Source organism: Pituophis catenifer, unplaced genomic scaffold (genome assembly GCF_029215685.1).
Source record: "Pituophis catenifer annectens isolate HBS135680 unplaced genomic scaffold, rPitCat1.0.hap2 SCAF_6, whole genome shotgun sequence".
NCBI classification, from domain to species: Eukaryota; Metazoa; Chordata; class Lepidosauria; order Squamata; family Colubridae; genus Pituophis; species Pituophis catenifer.
In genome coordinates this window covers 100,530,103-100,547,314 of record NW_027256886.1, presented here as the reverse complement: position 1 = coordinate 100,547,314, position 17,212 = coordinate 100,530,103, and the positions used below count along the sequence as shown (strand labels likewise).

Below are 17,212 nucleotides of genomic sequence, written 5' to 3'. Positions count from 1 at the left end.
AGATTGGATTTGGCACTTTTGTCCACCTATCGAGTCCTCCCCAAAGACCTGGGATAGGCAGATGTGGTTGTCTGATGGAGCTAGAGGTATTGTCACAGGATCTAAGTTGCTCCAAGTTATTATCTTCAGCCTTCTTTCTCTTCAAGGAAGTCTACCTGGCCGAGACAAGAAGAATAAAGTGCGGTATCAAGAGAGCAATAAAACCATCATAAAGTCCACAGTCATTTTATTTTTGCACAAAATTCTTACGCTAATGAAAGTCAGAGCATGTGATGTGAACTGTTCTATCAATCCACTTAAGCTTCTTAGCACTCAAAGCTGCTGAAAGAGAATGGAATGTGAACTGAAAATGCCATATTGGCAGCAAAGGAAGACAACTCTGAATTTTTGAGACCTTCCTACCAGGGAGATCTAGGTAGAAAAATAAAATGTAATCACAGATAAAAGTCCTGTGCTAGGCTCATTTCCAGAATTGCCAGTTGTGGCTGAAACCAATTTTCTGCAAAGGTCTATGGGAATTGTCTGAGATAGGGAGGTTGGTGAGCATCTTGTGCCTTGGAAAATGTTCTCCAATCCCTATGATGCTTGCAAAAATTTTCTTAAAGAAGTAAAACTTCATGACCAATAATAAAATGTGCTAGTCTGAAAAGATGCTTCCAGACTTCCCCTGGTTTTCAGCTACCAACATGAGTCTCCTCCTCCTCCTCCTCCTCCTCCAGTATCTCCAATGTCTTCTCTTATAATGTAATCCACAAATCCCACAAGTTATAGCAGAATAACAGAGTTGGGAGGGACCTTGAAGGTCTTCTAGTCCAACCCCTGCACAAGCAGGAGGCCCTACAGCATTGCAGACAAATGCTTGTCCAACCTGTTCTTAAAAATCTCCAATGATGGAGCACCCACCACTTCTGGAGGCAAACGGTTCCACTGGTTTTATACATATTTTCACCACTTAATAATGTATGAACCTACTCATCCTTTCATTATTTTCTATTGGCTATTCTATTAAATACATTTTTATTGAAAAGAAGATATTTTCTTTTCTGTGATCCACTGGCCTTGATGATTGAATCATCTCCTTCTCTGGTTTTGCACAATCATCAACTAGATGAGAGTTTGTACAACAAAGGATCTGCTATCATCAGCAGATGAGAACTGAATTAAAGTGTTGGACTTGTTTAGTTTATCAGTATGATGTGTTTTTAATGTTGACTCACAAATAACATCAAATCAGTACATTGCTGTCCATTTAATCAGATTCTTCCTTGTGTTTTTGGCAAGGAACACCATCAATAATCCTTTTTCATTCATTATCCTTCTGTTTCTCTTGTGTAACAAACTCTTTCATTAGCAAATGAAAAAGTGAATAAGAAGTACAAACCAGTAAATAAGGTGAAGGGAGCTGTAGATTACTTCATCAGAAAGCTTTTGCCTCTTAATACAATGTGTTCATCAGAAAAGGTGTTACCAAACTCCTTCTATTTTCCTGCCACCACTGACTAACATGGTCGTGCTTCTATGCAGACAGGTAGAGAATCACAAGCAGTCTCATTCAATGTAGTCTAAAATGAAGGGTCTTTCTTTGACAATGGAAACAAAGCCCACTGATGGCAATCCCTACCTGCCTATAGGGTACAAAGTGTCTCTGCCAGGCTAGAAAACCAAGATAGATATGTTGAGTTACTCCAAAGCAGTTTCCTTTACAAGTAGTTGCTTTAGTTTGGTAAGATTCTGTCAATAGGTAAGGAACAGTTTCCTTTACTGTTCCTTATCTATAGACAGAATCTTGCCAAACTAGAATAGAAGAGAATAGAAGAATAGAATAGAAGAATAGAATAGAATAGAATAGAATAGAATAGAATAGAATAGAATAGAATAGAATAGAATAGAATTCTTTATTGACCAAGTGTGATTGGACACACAAGAAATTTGTCTTGGTGCAGATGCTCTCAGTGTACATAAAAAGACAAGATACACTCAAGAATCACAAGGCACAACACCCAGTGACAGTCATACGGTACAATAAGCAATCAAATCATCCTAAGAAACAATCAATATCAATATAAATCACAAGGATACAAGCAACAAAATTACAGTCAAAGCAACTACTTGCATCAATATGGATATGCTCTGAGAACTTCTAGGGAGGAGCCATCTTAAGTCTCTTCCTCCCAATCAAACTATCTAAACTTTGCTGTCTCTTGCTCTTCTGGAAGGCAGCCCTTCCCTCCTGGGAATCCAGACTACAATCCACCACAGTCAGGGGTACTTTAGAGTTTACTGAGCTGCTTACACCATCTGATTGGCCTGGCCAATGGGAACTATGGGAACTATGGTCTCTGCAATATTTGGAGGAATGCAACTCTTCCAAGCGTCAGAGAATTTTGGTGATGATTCTGCAGATGATAGATCACAAAATGTAGTTTATTGGAGGGTTATGAATTGTGTTTGAGATTGCTTTGTTTCTTGGCATCCCAAAACATATCACTTCCTTGAGCAGTTTCTGATTCAGCCTTATTAATCATGACAGTCTATAAATATTATTATTCCCAGGACTAAGTGGTACCACCTAGCTGAACCGGGCTCATCTTGAAAATCTAACCAAAATTGGTCCTGGTAGGGTCTCGCCTAGGAGACCCATGGAAAATCCTGGCAACTAAGCAGAATTCTTATGCTTTATGAGAGCATCAGGAAAATGATGAGATATTTTAAACTTGTGAATTACATCTGAGATCTCACTTATCCATTTTTATGAACATCTTTTTGTATTAGGCTGTGATACAGATTCTTTATAGCCACGTGCTCTTTTTTTTTTCCCCCCCGAGAATATTGGAAAGAACATAGAGCATAGAATAAGAGGGTTGGGAAAGACCTTGGAGGTCTCCCTCAAGGCAGGCGTCCTTATGCCATCCCTGACAAATGCTGTCCAATCTTCTCTTGAAAACCTCCAGCGATGGAGGCACCTGCAATTCTGGGAGGACAGTTCTCACTGTCAGGAAACTCCTCCTTATTTCCAGCCTTCCAGCCTTATCAGCTTCCACCCATTGCAACTTCTACATGGAGATTCTCAGTCATGGTTGTCCCAAAATGGCTTTTTCAAAAGGCAATTGGACTGAAGTCCAGTTGCCTTTTGAAAAAGTACCTTTGGGGTTGGTTCTTGTCCTGATAAATTGACCCCTTCTTTCTGGTGACAGCCCTTCAAGTACTGGAAGAAAACTATCATGTTGCCCCTAAGCCTCCTCTTCACTAGGCTAAGCATACCTAGTTCCCTTAGTTCTCTTGAATCGTTCATTCTATGATTTAGCTACCAGAGCCTTTACCATTTTTGTTGCTCTTCTCTGCAGTCTTTCTAGGGTCTCAGCATCCTGTTTGTATCTATGGTATTATAACAATCTTTTCCAATTCAATGTCAAATGCATACATCATTTGACATCGAGGAAGGTCACTTCAAGAAAGGCTGAATGCTCTGAAGGGAAAGCTAAAACTAGGCACGGCTTAAAAAGAAGAAGAAGGAGAAATTTCTGTGTGCAAAAGCTGAGCTCCTAAATCTTGTTTTGAACCGATCCAGAGAGAGGGGAGGGAAGAAATCTTTCTACTGATTGCTCTAGGAAGCCATAAGCATCTCTGTGCAAATAGCCTCGTTCTTAATCCCCTGCCTATCCAATTTTATCTGGTGACTTCAGCAGGACTCTGGGAGATCAGCGCAGAAGAGGAAAGGAAGACAATGTGAAGGGTTCCATGGATGCGATCAGAGAAGAACTTCAGCCTTTCTGATCAGGAGCTGGATGCCTTACCCACGGCCGGATCATGATGTGGGTCACGGTGGGTTTCCTTTGCTGCCTGACCTTCGGAAGTCTGCCTTGGATGCTCTGTTTTTGCCCTTCTCAATGCAGCTGCTCATTCTACAGCATCAATGAAAGGATGAGAGCCAGGTAAAATCGCTCTAATTTTTCTTGATGACTCAGTGGGTGCCAAGAAGGCTTTCTGGGCAGGTTCAACCACCATTCTTCTTGGTGGAAGAGGAGAGTTACTTCTCTCAACATTTGAGTTATTTTCCCAATGGCTTCCTACAGCCACAAGGACTTTGTGTGCTGTGGGATTAACAAGAGAGTACAGCATAATCTGATTTCTGAAATACCATTTGATGGACTTTTACGCTAAGACAGAAACAATATAATCAACATTACACAATTTTATGGGGAAAGTGATCAACACTGAACTGTGTAACAATGAACATAACTAAAAATATTAAAAGAATAATCATCAGAATTTTATAAATTTTAAACAGTGTACATGGAGAGTATATTCTACCAGTTCTTCAATGGGCTGTGTTTTTTTTGGGGGGGGGAAACTAACAATGACATAAAATTTCACTCCAAGCCCTGAAAAATTGTCTGGGGTTAAAATACATTAAAAGAACAGGATGAGTTTATGTTTATTTGAAAAAAATACATGCAGATTTTGACTAAAGGTTCACTTCAAAATAAAACCTGTTGTCTCTGAAAGCATCAATAACACCTATATATCAGCATGACTTTATAGTCAGAAAGATTCTTAAACTGAGCAAGATTTGTGTATTTTATATAATGTTTGGGTACCATGTATGTCAAATTATTTTTTGAAAGAGGCATGGCCAACACAAATGAGACGGTTTGGGAAGGATCAACTAAAAACAGCTCATTTAAACAATTTTCACAAGTCTTGTCACACCTCTGCACCTTCTGATTTTATCAACATCTACAGTATATCTGCAAAGATAAACAAACACACACTCCCATTCCCAGTAAAATAAAAAAGATGAGAGAAAGGACAGATCTCCAACGCTTAACATGCTGGAAGAATCTTTGACCCTTCAAAAGCATCTACTGCTGTAAAATGTTCTGGACATATCTTATCTTTGCGGCTAAGCAGGAGGGTTATGTAAACGTGCTTTAGTTATGTACTACTGTAGAAATTGGTTAGCCTAGGACAGTTGTTTCTCAACCTTGGCCACTTTGAGATGGGTTGACTTCAACTTCCAGAATTCCCCAGCCAGCCAAGTTCTCCAACCACTTAGATAAGTTTTGGGCTCAACTCATGACCTGGTTCAGCACCTGAGTAAGAGTCAGCTCTTCAGAGAGCCAAGAGCAGTGGTGGGCTGCTGCTGATTCGGACCGGTTCGGGGGAACCGGTAGTTCTGACAAGCGGCTGGCCCCGCCCACCCGCCTTGGTGTTATCACATCCTATGTAATCGCTGGTATTTCGATGCTGTGTAGAAGGCACATTTTCAATGCCACGTGCTCACATTTTCGTTTCCGGGCAAACCGGTTGTTACAACCGGTAGCAGCCCACCACTGGCCAAGAGCATAGGGTTTTTCAGCCTTTTTGACACCCCATGAACCTCTGAAAGCCATGGCTGAACAGGAAGACATTTCAAGATTGACAAAGCAGAAGTTCAGCCAAAGATTGATCAGAAGCATACTAAATGACTGTGAACTCATTTATGGAAAATTATAGGATAAATAGCAATAGATTTATATGCCGCTTCACGGTGCTTTTACAGCCATCTCTGAGAGATTTATAGAGTCAACAATCTGGGTCCTCATTTTACTGACCTTGGAAGGAGGGAAGGCTGAGTCAACCTTGAATCGGTCAGGATCGAACTGCTGGCAGTGGGCAGTGAATTAGCTTACAGTACTGCATTCTAACCACTGTGTCACCACAGCTCCAGCTTTTATAGTGAGGGGAGCCTGGGAAAAAACAACAAAGTACACCCACAGTTAAAACTGGTGATTAAAAGTGTTCTGTCATGTGCAGAAAAGTCCAGGCAGTTCAAGTGAATATAAAGGTTTATTGCAAGTTTATGCTCTTTACAAGAACCTGAACTACTAACTGTCAAAGCAAATAGGAGGTAGATGAGAGTCTGTGGAATTCAAGGTGGGATAATTCAAGACTTAGATCTCTTGGGGGTGCAAAGGGACTCGATACTGATGACACATTTGACCCCTCTCTCGGGCTCAGCCTGGTCATCTCCTACATGTTCCAGATATAATTTCAAAAAAATCCTTTTTTTCCCAGCAGGGCTATTCTGTGCAATGACCCGGAGATGACACTTACACCTGTCAATTTCCCAGGAGACACTTTCAAACTTAGGATAGAAAAAACAGCAATCCGAAGAGTTCCTGGGGAGTCTTTCCATTCTCTTCACAACCTGGAGCTCCTATGGATGCCCTACAATGCCTTGGTGAGCCTCCGAGTGAGTAACTTTAGGGGCCTGTACCAGCTTCAGGAGCTCAGACTGGCGGGCAATGTTCTTACTTCCTTTCCATGGGAAACTCTTTCTAACATGCTTCAGTTGAGGTTGCTGGATTTGCATAATAATCAGATCACCTCCATACCCTCTCATGCTGCTCAGTATATACGGAACATCACTTATCTAGATGTCTCAAGCAATAAACTGATGATGCTCCCTCAAGAACTCATCGTGGTCTGGTCGAATCTCCAAGCTGTTCCATACTTCCTTAATGACCATTCCAAGATCATCCTAGGTAAGACGATTGGGGGTGAGTAAAAGAAAAAGAAATCTCTGCCTGCATGATCCATGGTCATGGATCCTTGGGTTTGATCCAGAGGAAGCTAGCTGAATTTCTTGGCCTTGGAAGCCATGGAAGACCTATAAAGCCGTTTAGAAGAAAAGTTAGGACAGGCCAGCCTGCTGGGATAGGAATGTTTTGAGGGCACAGCAGAAAGCGCGCAGATCTGGGATCCTCCGTATCTCCGGGGGGAGCTCATTCCAGATGGCGGGTGCCCCCACAGAGAAGGCTCTCCCTCTGGGGGCTGCCAGTTGACACTGTTTGACCGATGGCACCCTGAGAAGCCCCTCTCTATGGGAGCATACTGGTCGGTGAGAGGCTACTGGTGGCAGAAGGCGGTCTCATAAATACCCCAGTCCTAAGCAATGGAGCGCTCTAAAGGTGGTAACCAAAACCTTGAAGTGCACCTGGAAGACCACTGGGAGCCAGTGCAACTCATGCAGGAGGGGGGTCACATGGGAGTGCCATGTCCCTCCCATAATCACCCGCACGGCCGCATTCTGGATCAGCTGGAGCCTCCGGGTGCTCCTCAAGGGGAGCTCCATGTAGAGAGCATTGCAGTAGTCCAGGTGGGAAGTGACGAGGGCATGAGTGACCATGTTTAATGAGTCCCGATCCAGTAAGGGACGCAACTGGCGAATCAGGCGAACCTGATAAAATACCCTCCCGGCCACAGCCGTCAAGTGCTCTTCTAAAGACAGCTGTGAGTCCAGGAGGACACCCAAGTTGCGAGCCCTCTCTGTGGGGGGCCAACGACTTGCCCCCAATAGTCAGTGATGGCACCAACTGACTATATCAGGATGTTGGAAACCACAGCCACTAGGTCTTGGATTGATTGAACCTGAGTCTGTTTCACCCCATCCAGATCCGTACAGCCTCCAGGCACTGGGACATCACTTCAAGGTCATCATTGGGGTGGTCCGGGGTGGAGATGTACAGCTGAGTGTCATCAGAGTACTGGTGGTACTTCACCCCGAAACCACAGACGATCTCACCCAGCGGCTTCACATAAATGTTGAACAGAAGGGGAGATAGGACTGACCCCTGTGGCACCCCACATACAAGGGGCCTTGGGGTCGACCTTTGCCCCCCTGCCAACACAGACTGCGACTGGTCGGAGAGAAAGGAGGAGAACCACCACAAGATGGTGCCCCCCACCCCTAACTCTTCCAGCCGGTGCAGCATGATACCATGGTCGATGGTATCAAAAGCTGCTGAGAGGTCTAATAGGACCAGGACGGAGGAGCACCCCCTGTCCCGAGCCCTCCAGAGATCATCAACCAATGTGACTAATGCTGTTTCCGTGCTTTACCCAGGCCTGAAGCCCGACTGGAACGGATCCAGATAAGCTGATTCATCCAGGTACTGAGGGAGCTTTCGCACTACCACACTCTCAACAACCTTCGCAACAAAGCGAAGGTTGGAGACTGGACGGTAATTAGCCAATGCTGCCGGTTCCAGGGAAGGCTTCTTGAGGAGAGATCTCACCACCGCCTCTTTCAAAGCGGCGGGGAAGACACCCTCACTCAAAGAAGCATTTATAATCCCCTGGAGCCAGCCTTGTGCTCCCGAGAGGCCAGCACCAACCAGGAGGGACATGGGTCCAATAAACATGTGGCTGCGTTCAGTCTGCTCAGTATCCTGTCCACATCTTTGTGGGTCACAGAATCAAACTCTTCCCAGATAATATTCTCAAGACCTGCCTCTATCATCCCCCCTGAATCTACCCCGTCAGAGTCCAGGTGTTCCCGAATCTGAGTGATTTTATCATACAGATACTCTACAAAATCCTCGGCTCTACCCTCCAAGGGGTCCTCCCGCGCTTCCTGAAAGAGCAGGGAGCGGGTCACCCTAAGCAGGGCAGCTGGGCGATTATCTGATGACACAATAAGAGCGGAAAAATAGTTACATTTTGCCGCTTTTATCGCCACTAGGTAGGTCTTAATATGAGACCTTCCCTTCGGTCAGATTCAGACCGGCTGGCCCTCCAACCGCTCTCCAGGCGTCTTTTCCGGTGCTTCATCTCCCTCAGATCCTTAGTAAACCAAGGAGCCAAGCGAGATCGGCGCCGAGTCAGAGGCCGCAAAGGCACGACCTGATCCAAAGCTCCAGCGGCTGCCCTATCCCAGACGGCTGCCAGGTCTTTGGTCGAGCCGTGAGCCAGAGCCTCAGCAAATGGCCCAAGCTCTGTCTGGAACCGATCCGGGTCCATCAGGTGCCTGGGGCAGAACCACCTCATCGGTTCCGCCTCCCTGCAGTGCGGTGTAGTGGTTCAAAGGTCAAAGCAAAGGAGAGAATGATCCGACCATGACAAGGGTTCAGTCACTATATCCCCTATATCGAGATCATTCAGCCACTGACCAGAGAAAAAACCAAGTCCAGAGTGTTTCCCCCCATGTGAGTAGGGCCATGCACTAACTGGGTCAGGTCCATAGCCGTCATGGAAGCCATGAATTCCCGTGCTGCTTCTAACACTTCACCAATGGATGGCAGATTAAAATCCCCCATGACCATAAGCCTGGGGGTATCAACCGCCACCCCGGCTATAACGTTGAGCAGTTTGGGCAGGGCCACTGTCACATGGCAGGGATCCAGGTACGTGATCAGCAAGCCCACCTGTACCCCATGACCCCACTTCACCAGGAGGGACTCACATCCGGCAATCTGAGGAACAGTGGCCTCCCTCAGACCAAGACCTTCTTTTGTAAAAACCACCCCCCCCGCCCCTACCCTGTGACCTCGGCTGATGAAATGCGCGGAAACCAGGAGGGCACATTTCAATGAGGGGGACCCCCCCCCTTGGCCCAACCAGGTCTCCGTAATTCCTGCCAGATCCGCTGCCCCCTCCTGAACAAGATCACAAATGAGATAAGGTCTCTTTTAAAAAAAGGTGTGACGTTTTTACAGTCAAACACAAGTTTTCATTTGAGCTTGCATGAGTAAGAATGCTTTATCTGCAGAGAAGACCACCTGTTTCGTCTATCAGAGCCACTGTAGAGAGATTGTAGCCCTGCCCAGCTCTCTCCCCCCCCCCAGGAGAGTCAGAAAAACTAAAGGAAGGCCAGTTCCTTCTGTTGATAGTTGAAGAAGCTACATTCCAGGGAAAAACCCTCTGGGAACCTTCCCTGGGCGTGTAGTCAGAATAGAATAGAATAGAATAGAATAGAATAGAATAGAATAGAATAGAATAGAATAGAATAGAATAGAATAGAATAGAATAGAATAGAATAGAATAACAGAGTTGGAAGGGACCTTGTAGATCATCTAGTCCAACCCCCTGCCCAAGCAGGAGACCCTACACCATTTCTGACAGATGGCAGTCCAGTCTCTTCTTGAAAGTCTCAATTGATGAAGGTCCCACAACTTCTGAAGGCAACTTCTGTTCCATGGGTTGATTGTTTTCACTTTCTCCTTATTTCCAGGTTGAATCTCTCCTTGATCAATTTCCATATTATTCCTTGTCTGGCCTTCAGGTGCCTTGGAAAATAGCTTGACCCCCTCCTTTCTATGACAGCCCCCCAGATATTGGAAGTCTGCTATCCTGTCTCCCCTGGTCCTTCTCTTCACTAGACTAGCCATGCCCAGTTTCTGCAACCGTTCATCGTACGTTTTAGCCTCCAGTCCCCTAATCAGTTGGCCATCTTTTCACTGGTAGTGCTCTAGGATTGCTACTATCACTTGGCGTGTCACATGACATAGAGCTTTGTGACTGCATCATTTAGTGATTACCAATTACCACTGTTAAGCAAGCCCTGGTTTCCAATAAAGAGAATATTTGTAGCTCAGGACACTGGTGATGTCATCTAGTTTGGGTAATGAAACATCTGCAAGGAAACAACCAAACTCAGAGAGCAACAAGGACCTTTCGGTTTGGTTTTCCTTATTAGATCTTCACCATCTACCAGTGCAGAACTGCAGACTTAGAATCCAATAATTTGTTTCAGCATTAGATGGAACTCCCAATTATTCTCTTCTGATTGCTTGAGTTTATTTGGTTTCAGTAACATACCCTATTTTTCGCACTATAAGACACACTTCCCCCCCACCCCAAAAGTGAGTGGAAGTGTCTGTGCATCTTACAGAGCAAATGTTACTGAAGCCCTGCCCACCCACCAGCCCCCACCCTTTGGCCGTTTTCAGCCTCCACTTGCCCCATTTTCGGCCTCCGTGTGTCCTGTTTTTGGCCCTTTCCAGGCAGCGGGGATTGCCACTGCCACTGCTACCTATTGGTGGTGGGAGCTGTCGGTGGCAGCGATTAGTGGTGATCCCCACAGCCTGGAACAGCTGATCAGTGGTATTTCAGGAGGCTGATCCAACCGCCAATCAGCTGCTCATGCTAAATCAGGATGCAATAGCGTGCTGAAGCTGATCAGGCTGTTTGCAGTTTGCAGCAAGGACGCTAGCCAGATGAATACCGATGGATGCTGGGAGGCAGAGGCAGATTTTTTTTCTTGTTTTCCTCCCCAAAAGCTATGTGCGTCTTATGGTCTGGCACATTTTATAGTGCGAAAAAATATGGTAATAGGAAATGGAGTGAGAAATAAGCTATTTGATTGTTGCTGTTGTTAAAATTGAGAAAATACTTTCTGATCTTTGGTATATTTCATTTCATTTCATTTTATTAAATTTGTATACCGCCCCACTCCTGAAGGACTCAGGGCGGTGAACAGCCATAAAATAAAACATATAAATACAAAATTTAAAAAAGAGATAAAACAAATTAAATAAATTTGGCTGAACCATTTTAAAACCCCAATTTAAAACCAAATTTAAAATTCCCATTTAAAAAGAGGAAAAATTTAGAAAGTTTATTATTAGAAAGCTGCTGATGGATCATTAGTTACCTTCTGCCTTCAACTATTCTTGGAGATATATAGTCATTACGTGAAGAAAAAAGCCATAAAACTTTTATTTGGCTCTATCTGGCAATAAAATGGTATTTTTGCCAAGTTACATTCTGTGAACATTTGTGAGCACTTCCTGGTCCTTTTCCTCCCATCACCTTTGGCCCTGAGATGCCCTTTTAATAAAAAATATATTTGCAAATTTGCCTAGTAAGGATACAAATGCCAAATCCAGTTTAAACCTCTGGCTGACTGCACAATTAACAACAACAACAACATCTTGGGTGGAACACAGCTTGGACCCCAACGGCATTGATAAATGTGCTATCAGTCAATTGCAAAAGGCCACCTGACTTGGTCCTTTAACACCATCAAACTTCCATCTGCCCATCCCAGGTCTTTAGGAAGGACCCGATAAGTGGATAAAAATGCCAGATCCAGTATGAACGTCTGTCTGACTGCACGACAAACCATAATAATAGCTTTGTGTGAAGCTACAATGTTTTACTATGAGTTCCTATTGAAATTCAGTTCAGATCAGGGGTGAAATGCTATGGGTTCACTTTGGTTTGGGCGAACCGGTAGTGATAAAAACTACCAGTTTAGGCAAACCGGTAGTAAAAAAAAAAAGCTACTGGTTCAGTTGAAGCGATAGTTAAAAAACCAGTAGTTAAAAAAAGCTACCAGTTTCTCCAAACTGGTATTTCCAACGATCAGCTGTGCAGTGGGGTTTAGCTTTCCTAGGAATCTTTCTAGCAATGCTAAATCATGTGCCACAGCTGATTCCACCCCCCTCGCTGTTCTACTTACCTTCCCAAGCTTCATTTTGGAGCATATGGCACATGTGCACACAGTGCAAGTTTGGCAAACAGTGTGCATGCACGGCCAGCGAACCAGTAGCAAACCGGTTCAGATTTCAGCACTGGTTTAGATCCTTTCTAAATAGCCATGCTTCAATTAATTGCTACTTTAAAGATTTCTTTCTTTCCTTCCTTCCTTCCTTCCTTCCTTCCTTCCTTCCTTCCTTCCTTCCTTCCTTCCTTCCTTCCTTCCTCTCGCCCTCCCTCCCTCCCTTCCTCCCTTCTCTCTTTCTTTCTTTCTTCCTCCCCTCCCTTTCCCTCCCCTTCCCTTCCCTTCCCTTCCCTTATTACTTACTTACTTTTTATGCCATCATCTCTGCTGTAAGGCAACTCTGGGTGGCTTACAAGTAATAAAAAGATAAATAGAAAAATAATAATAATATTAGAATTAAAATGTTAAAACTATGCAAAATACCAAGAGTAAGAGATGGACAGCGTAGGGATGAGGTCTTCTTATCCCATCGACCAGCTTCAGTGGTGAGTGGGGCTCAAAGTCAACCAGCAGAGCCACATTTTGCTTCCCTTCTGGTATCAAAAGGGTGAGAGCAGTTCTTCCCTCCAGTGGCAGAGTGTTCCACAGGATCAGGGCCACAGCAGAAAAGGCTTTGCAGCTGGCGTCATTCTCCAGAGCCTCTGTGTGGAAGGATCAAGCAATTTTTGAATAATTGGATAGCAAATCTTTTTTGTTGTACATCTGCAAACACTGAATGGTGCCATTTAGGATCAAGGGAAAAAGATGCTCCTGGTAGAAGCCCCACTTGAGTGTTCACAGGTCTCCCGGAACCCTTGAGGATCCCTTTTGATGACGTAATGGTTGGCCTGAGTCTAGGATAAATCGCTACGACCTACAGGAATAGAACCACTAAAGCAGTGTTTCTCAACCTTGGTAGCTTGAAGATGGGTGGACGTCAACTCCCAGAATCCCCCAGCCAGCTGGCTGGGGGATTCTGAGAGTTGACGTCCACCCATCTTCAAGCTACCAAGGTTGAGAAATACTGCACTAAAGAAAGAATACAAAAGGAGAGACAAAATGAAATGTGAATGACAAAAATTAAAATATTTTTTTAATTTATTTTAAATAATTAAATTGAATTGTTAAATTGTCCTGTGGTGAGTTGTCCCATTCCGGGTTGACCCTCCCAACGGCTTCTCTTTCCCCAGGCCTACAGGACAACCCGTGGACGTGTGACTGCAGCGTCTATGAAATGGCTCATTTCCTCAACTTCCAGTCCCCCAACATAGCCTTCATTGAGCCAAAGCTGAGATGCTTCAACCCTGAAAAGCAGACTAGACTCTTCTTCAGTCAAGTGGAGCTGAGAAAGTGCCAGAGTCCAGTTGTCCACACCTCAGTGGCCAAAGTGAAGAGTATCCTGGGAAGCACAGTTCTGCTGCGGTGTGGGACCACAGGGGTGCCCATTCCAGAGCTGAGCTGGAGAAGAGCGGATGGGAAACCATTCAATGGAACAGGTTGGTTCTCTCCTTCCATCGTATCTGCCTAAGGACAGAGTGAAGCCATTACCATCAACAACAAAACAACTGCAGGTAGTCCTTCACTCATGATCACAGTTGGGACCGGAATTGGGGTAGTTGTAATGACTGGACCTGATTTTTACAACCATTTTCACAGTGGTTGTAAAGTGAATCACCACTGTCATCAGGTGAACCATGTGGTCATTAAGCAAATCCAGCTTCCTCGATGGACTTTTCTCTTTGCGGGAAACCAGGCTACAAAACATATTCTGAAAAGTTATCTTAACATTCAGAATTTGTCAAAAATTGTCTTAATGTTTAGAATAGGCACATGTGACTTCAGGAGGCTGCAACCGATTGTAAATGCCACCTGATTGCCAAGTACCCCAATTGCAATCATGTGGCTGCAGGGGTGGTAGTGAAACACTTTTTTCTGAGCCCGTCGTATCTTCGAACCATCATTAAATGAATGGTCATAAGTTGTTTATCCTTGACAAATTCTGGATGTTAAAACAACTTTTCAAAATATGTTTTAGAAATGTGTCAGGATTGTGAGGAGGAGGCTATAACACGTGAGGACCTGCTCCAAGGATTGGTCTGCAATTCCTTAAAGCAGTTGTGTCTTTTTCCAGGAAAGAGAACTGTAGTTGCAAATTAATTCCACAAAAATATGCATTTGCTTTAAAGAAATGCAGGTCAATGTTACACAGATATATCTATTTTGCTCCAAAGCACCCTTTTGATTTTGAATCCAAGATGCTACACAATCTCATTTTTTATACTATCTCTTCTTGTCCCTTTCCAAAACACACTAAATATAACAGATTAAATAAATACACCTTGAAAAAACACTTCTGTTCTTAATTGATTGCATTTTTCCAAACTATACCATTAGAATTATTTGAATCAGTTAGCTCATAACTAATTGAAACAATCCCCTAAAACAAAAATGACAATAAAAATACAAATACCATTACAAATAAATTCCTTACAAATGTAACCCATCAAATACAACATTTTCCAACAGCTTATTTTTGCAACTTTTATCTCTCCTCTCTCCAGTGCATCAAGAAATTTCTAGTGATGGAATAAGATGGTCTATTTTAGAACTTTCACTTGTCTCTTACCTTAATTCTGGAGAATACATCTGCAAGGCTGCAAACTTTCTTGGAGCCACTGAAGCTTTTATCTCCTTGATTGTCACCGATTCTAAGAGCATAGACGATCCCGGGGCAGATTTGAAAGGAGTGTGGAGAGGACACATCAAGGGGATAGAAACATCAGCTTTCAAGGACAATTTGGTAGGAGGACACATCATGACAACTTCAACATTTCCAACTTTGCACATTATTTCAGGTCAGGCCAACACAGAGAGGAATCTGGTGCTTCGAGATCAGGCCCTAAATATGAAAAGCGACCCCCAAAATATTTTAGCAAGTCTACCCACTACTAACCCAGAATCCAAATGCCTGGTGAGGTCAGTCAGAGTAATCGGAGACACCGACCATAGCGTCTCCTTGGCTTGGAAAGCTCCTCAGGCCAACAATAGCACCGTGTTTAGCATCCTTTATGCCATCTTTGGAGAAAGGGACATGCACAGAATCAACGTGGAGCCGAAGAAGACCAGGACCACCATCAACGGTTTGATGCCCAAGACCAAATACATCGCATGTGTCTGCGTGAAGGGACTCATACCCAAGAAGGAACAGTGCATCATTTTCTCAACAGATGAAGTTGCCAGTGCTGGTGGAACCCAGAAACTGATCAACGTGGTGGTCATTAGTGTGGCCTGTGTCATCGCTGTCCCTCTCACCCTGGTGGTCTGTTGCGGGGCCTTGAAGAGACGCTGCAGAAAATACTTTGTTCGGAAACCCAAAGACATTCAGGATTCTTACGTCACTTTTGAAGCCATCTCTCCAGGAACCAAAATGAAGGAGATGGGAGGAGAATACTTGACTCACCACATCCCCGATGAGTCTAATAGGTTACTCTCATCAAGATCCAGTGTGGACTCTGAAGCAGTTGCAAAGGCAGATGGACAGCTGAATGAGTATTTCTGCTGATACTGGCTTCTCCACAACTTGACAAGTGTAATTCTGTCTTTGTATTTGGCAGTCCCTCTTTTGCCTGAGGTCTCTCATGCCACACACACACACACACGTTTCGTACAAAAACAGAATGTATAGCTTTACTGACATTCTTTTTTAAGTTAAAATTTCAGTAGCGTAAATATATTATGAGCAAGTTTTCTGGGACTTCTCCCCTTTGATTCCAAGATCCCAATAATCCAATAATGGCTCCATTAATATTCTTTGGAAGAACGGTTTTTTAAAACAAACAAATAAATAAATAAATGAGAGTATGAAACCAAGAAGGAAGAAGGAGAGAAGAGAAAATGGAGAAGCAGGAGATACTTGTTTATATGTTCTGTACATTTCAGGAAGGAAGTAGATTTTAAACCAAAGCCTTAAGGGCATGAAGGCTGAGTAAGGCTGCATTGTGTGTGTGTGGAAGGGAGTTACTTTTGTGTGAGAGAGATACTAATAGCATTTTTTAGGACTGGGGTTTCAATGTAAATTCAAGTTCTCTTTCACAACCTCACATTGTTTTATCCCTATCAGTTTCTAAATGTTGTGTGTTTCTTAAAAGGGATTTGTAAACTAAAGGATTAGAGGGAAAGAAGTCAGCTGGATACTGAAATATCATACGTACCCATCTGGCATCTTAGACATATTTTTCCTTTTGACAAAATGAATTCAGATCAATAAAGAAATGTGTTTACATATGTATGTATGTATGTATGTATGTATGTATGTATGTATGTATGTATGTATATGTTAAAGCTGACGTATATTATGGTGTCTCTTCCTCTCTCAGTTTTGAAGTCCATTCCATGATAGTAGAGAATCTCTTTACCTCAGACACGAACTTTTGGATTCTAGCTGTTCCAGTAACTGTTTATTGAAAACATTTATATAGCCACCCTTCTTGCACCGAACTCTGGGCTGCTGTCAACCAAGAGATAAAAATCACATCTACATCCAGTAAAAATATTGCAATCGAAGATGTTAAAACCAGTCCCAAAGGTGTTTTTCCAAAAAGCAACTGGACTTTGTTCTTTTTTTCCCCTTTGAACACATTTTGCTTCTTCAGTTCAGAAAGTTCAGAAAGTCCAGGTGCCTTTCGGAAAAGCAACTTTGGGAAAACCATGACCTGAATGGTTGAAAATCTCCAGAGACAAACCAAAAAATTGTTTTCCAACAGACACTCGTTACCAGATTAGGCAGTGCACTGATGATGTTACCTCACCAAGATGTACAAAGACGAGGTCAACATTTAGAGAACTCATTTTATTTTCTCTGTTATAAGCCAGTGTCATCCTTATTAAATAGAGCAGACTAAGAAGCCAATGCCGTATAGTTGAAGAACACTTACTGTATATTGTAATAACTACAGTAACAGAATC

General features: G+C 43.4%; 1 protein-coding gene across 1 annotated transcript; it reads left to right on the top strand.

Moving 5' to 3' along the window:
* Positions 1–3,807: 3,807 nt before the first annotated feature.
* LRIT1 (leucine rich repeat, Ig-like and transmembrane domains 1) lies at positions 3,808–15,809 on the top strand. The gene is made up of 4 exons (XM_070945973.1): positions 3,808–3,932; positions 6,058–6,527; positions 13,438–13,743; positions 14,809–15,809. The coding sequence occupies exons 1-4, from the start codon at positions 3,808–3,810 to the stop codon at positions 15,807–15,809; spliced, it is 1,902 nt and encodes a 633-aa protein (XP_070802074.1).
* Positions 15,810–17,212: the final 1,403 nt, after the last annotated feature.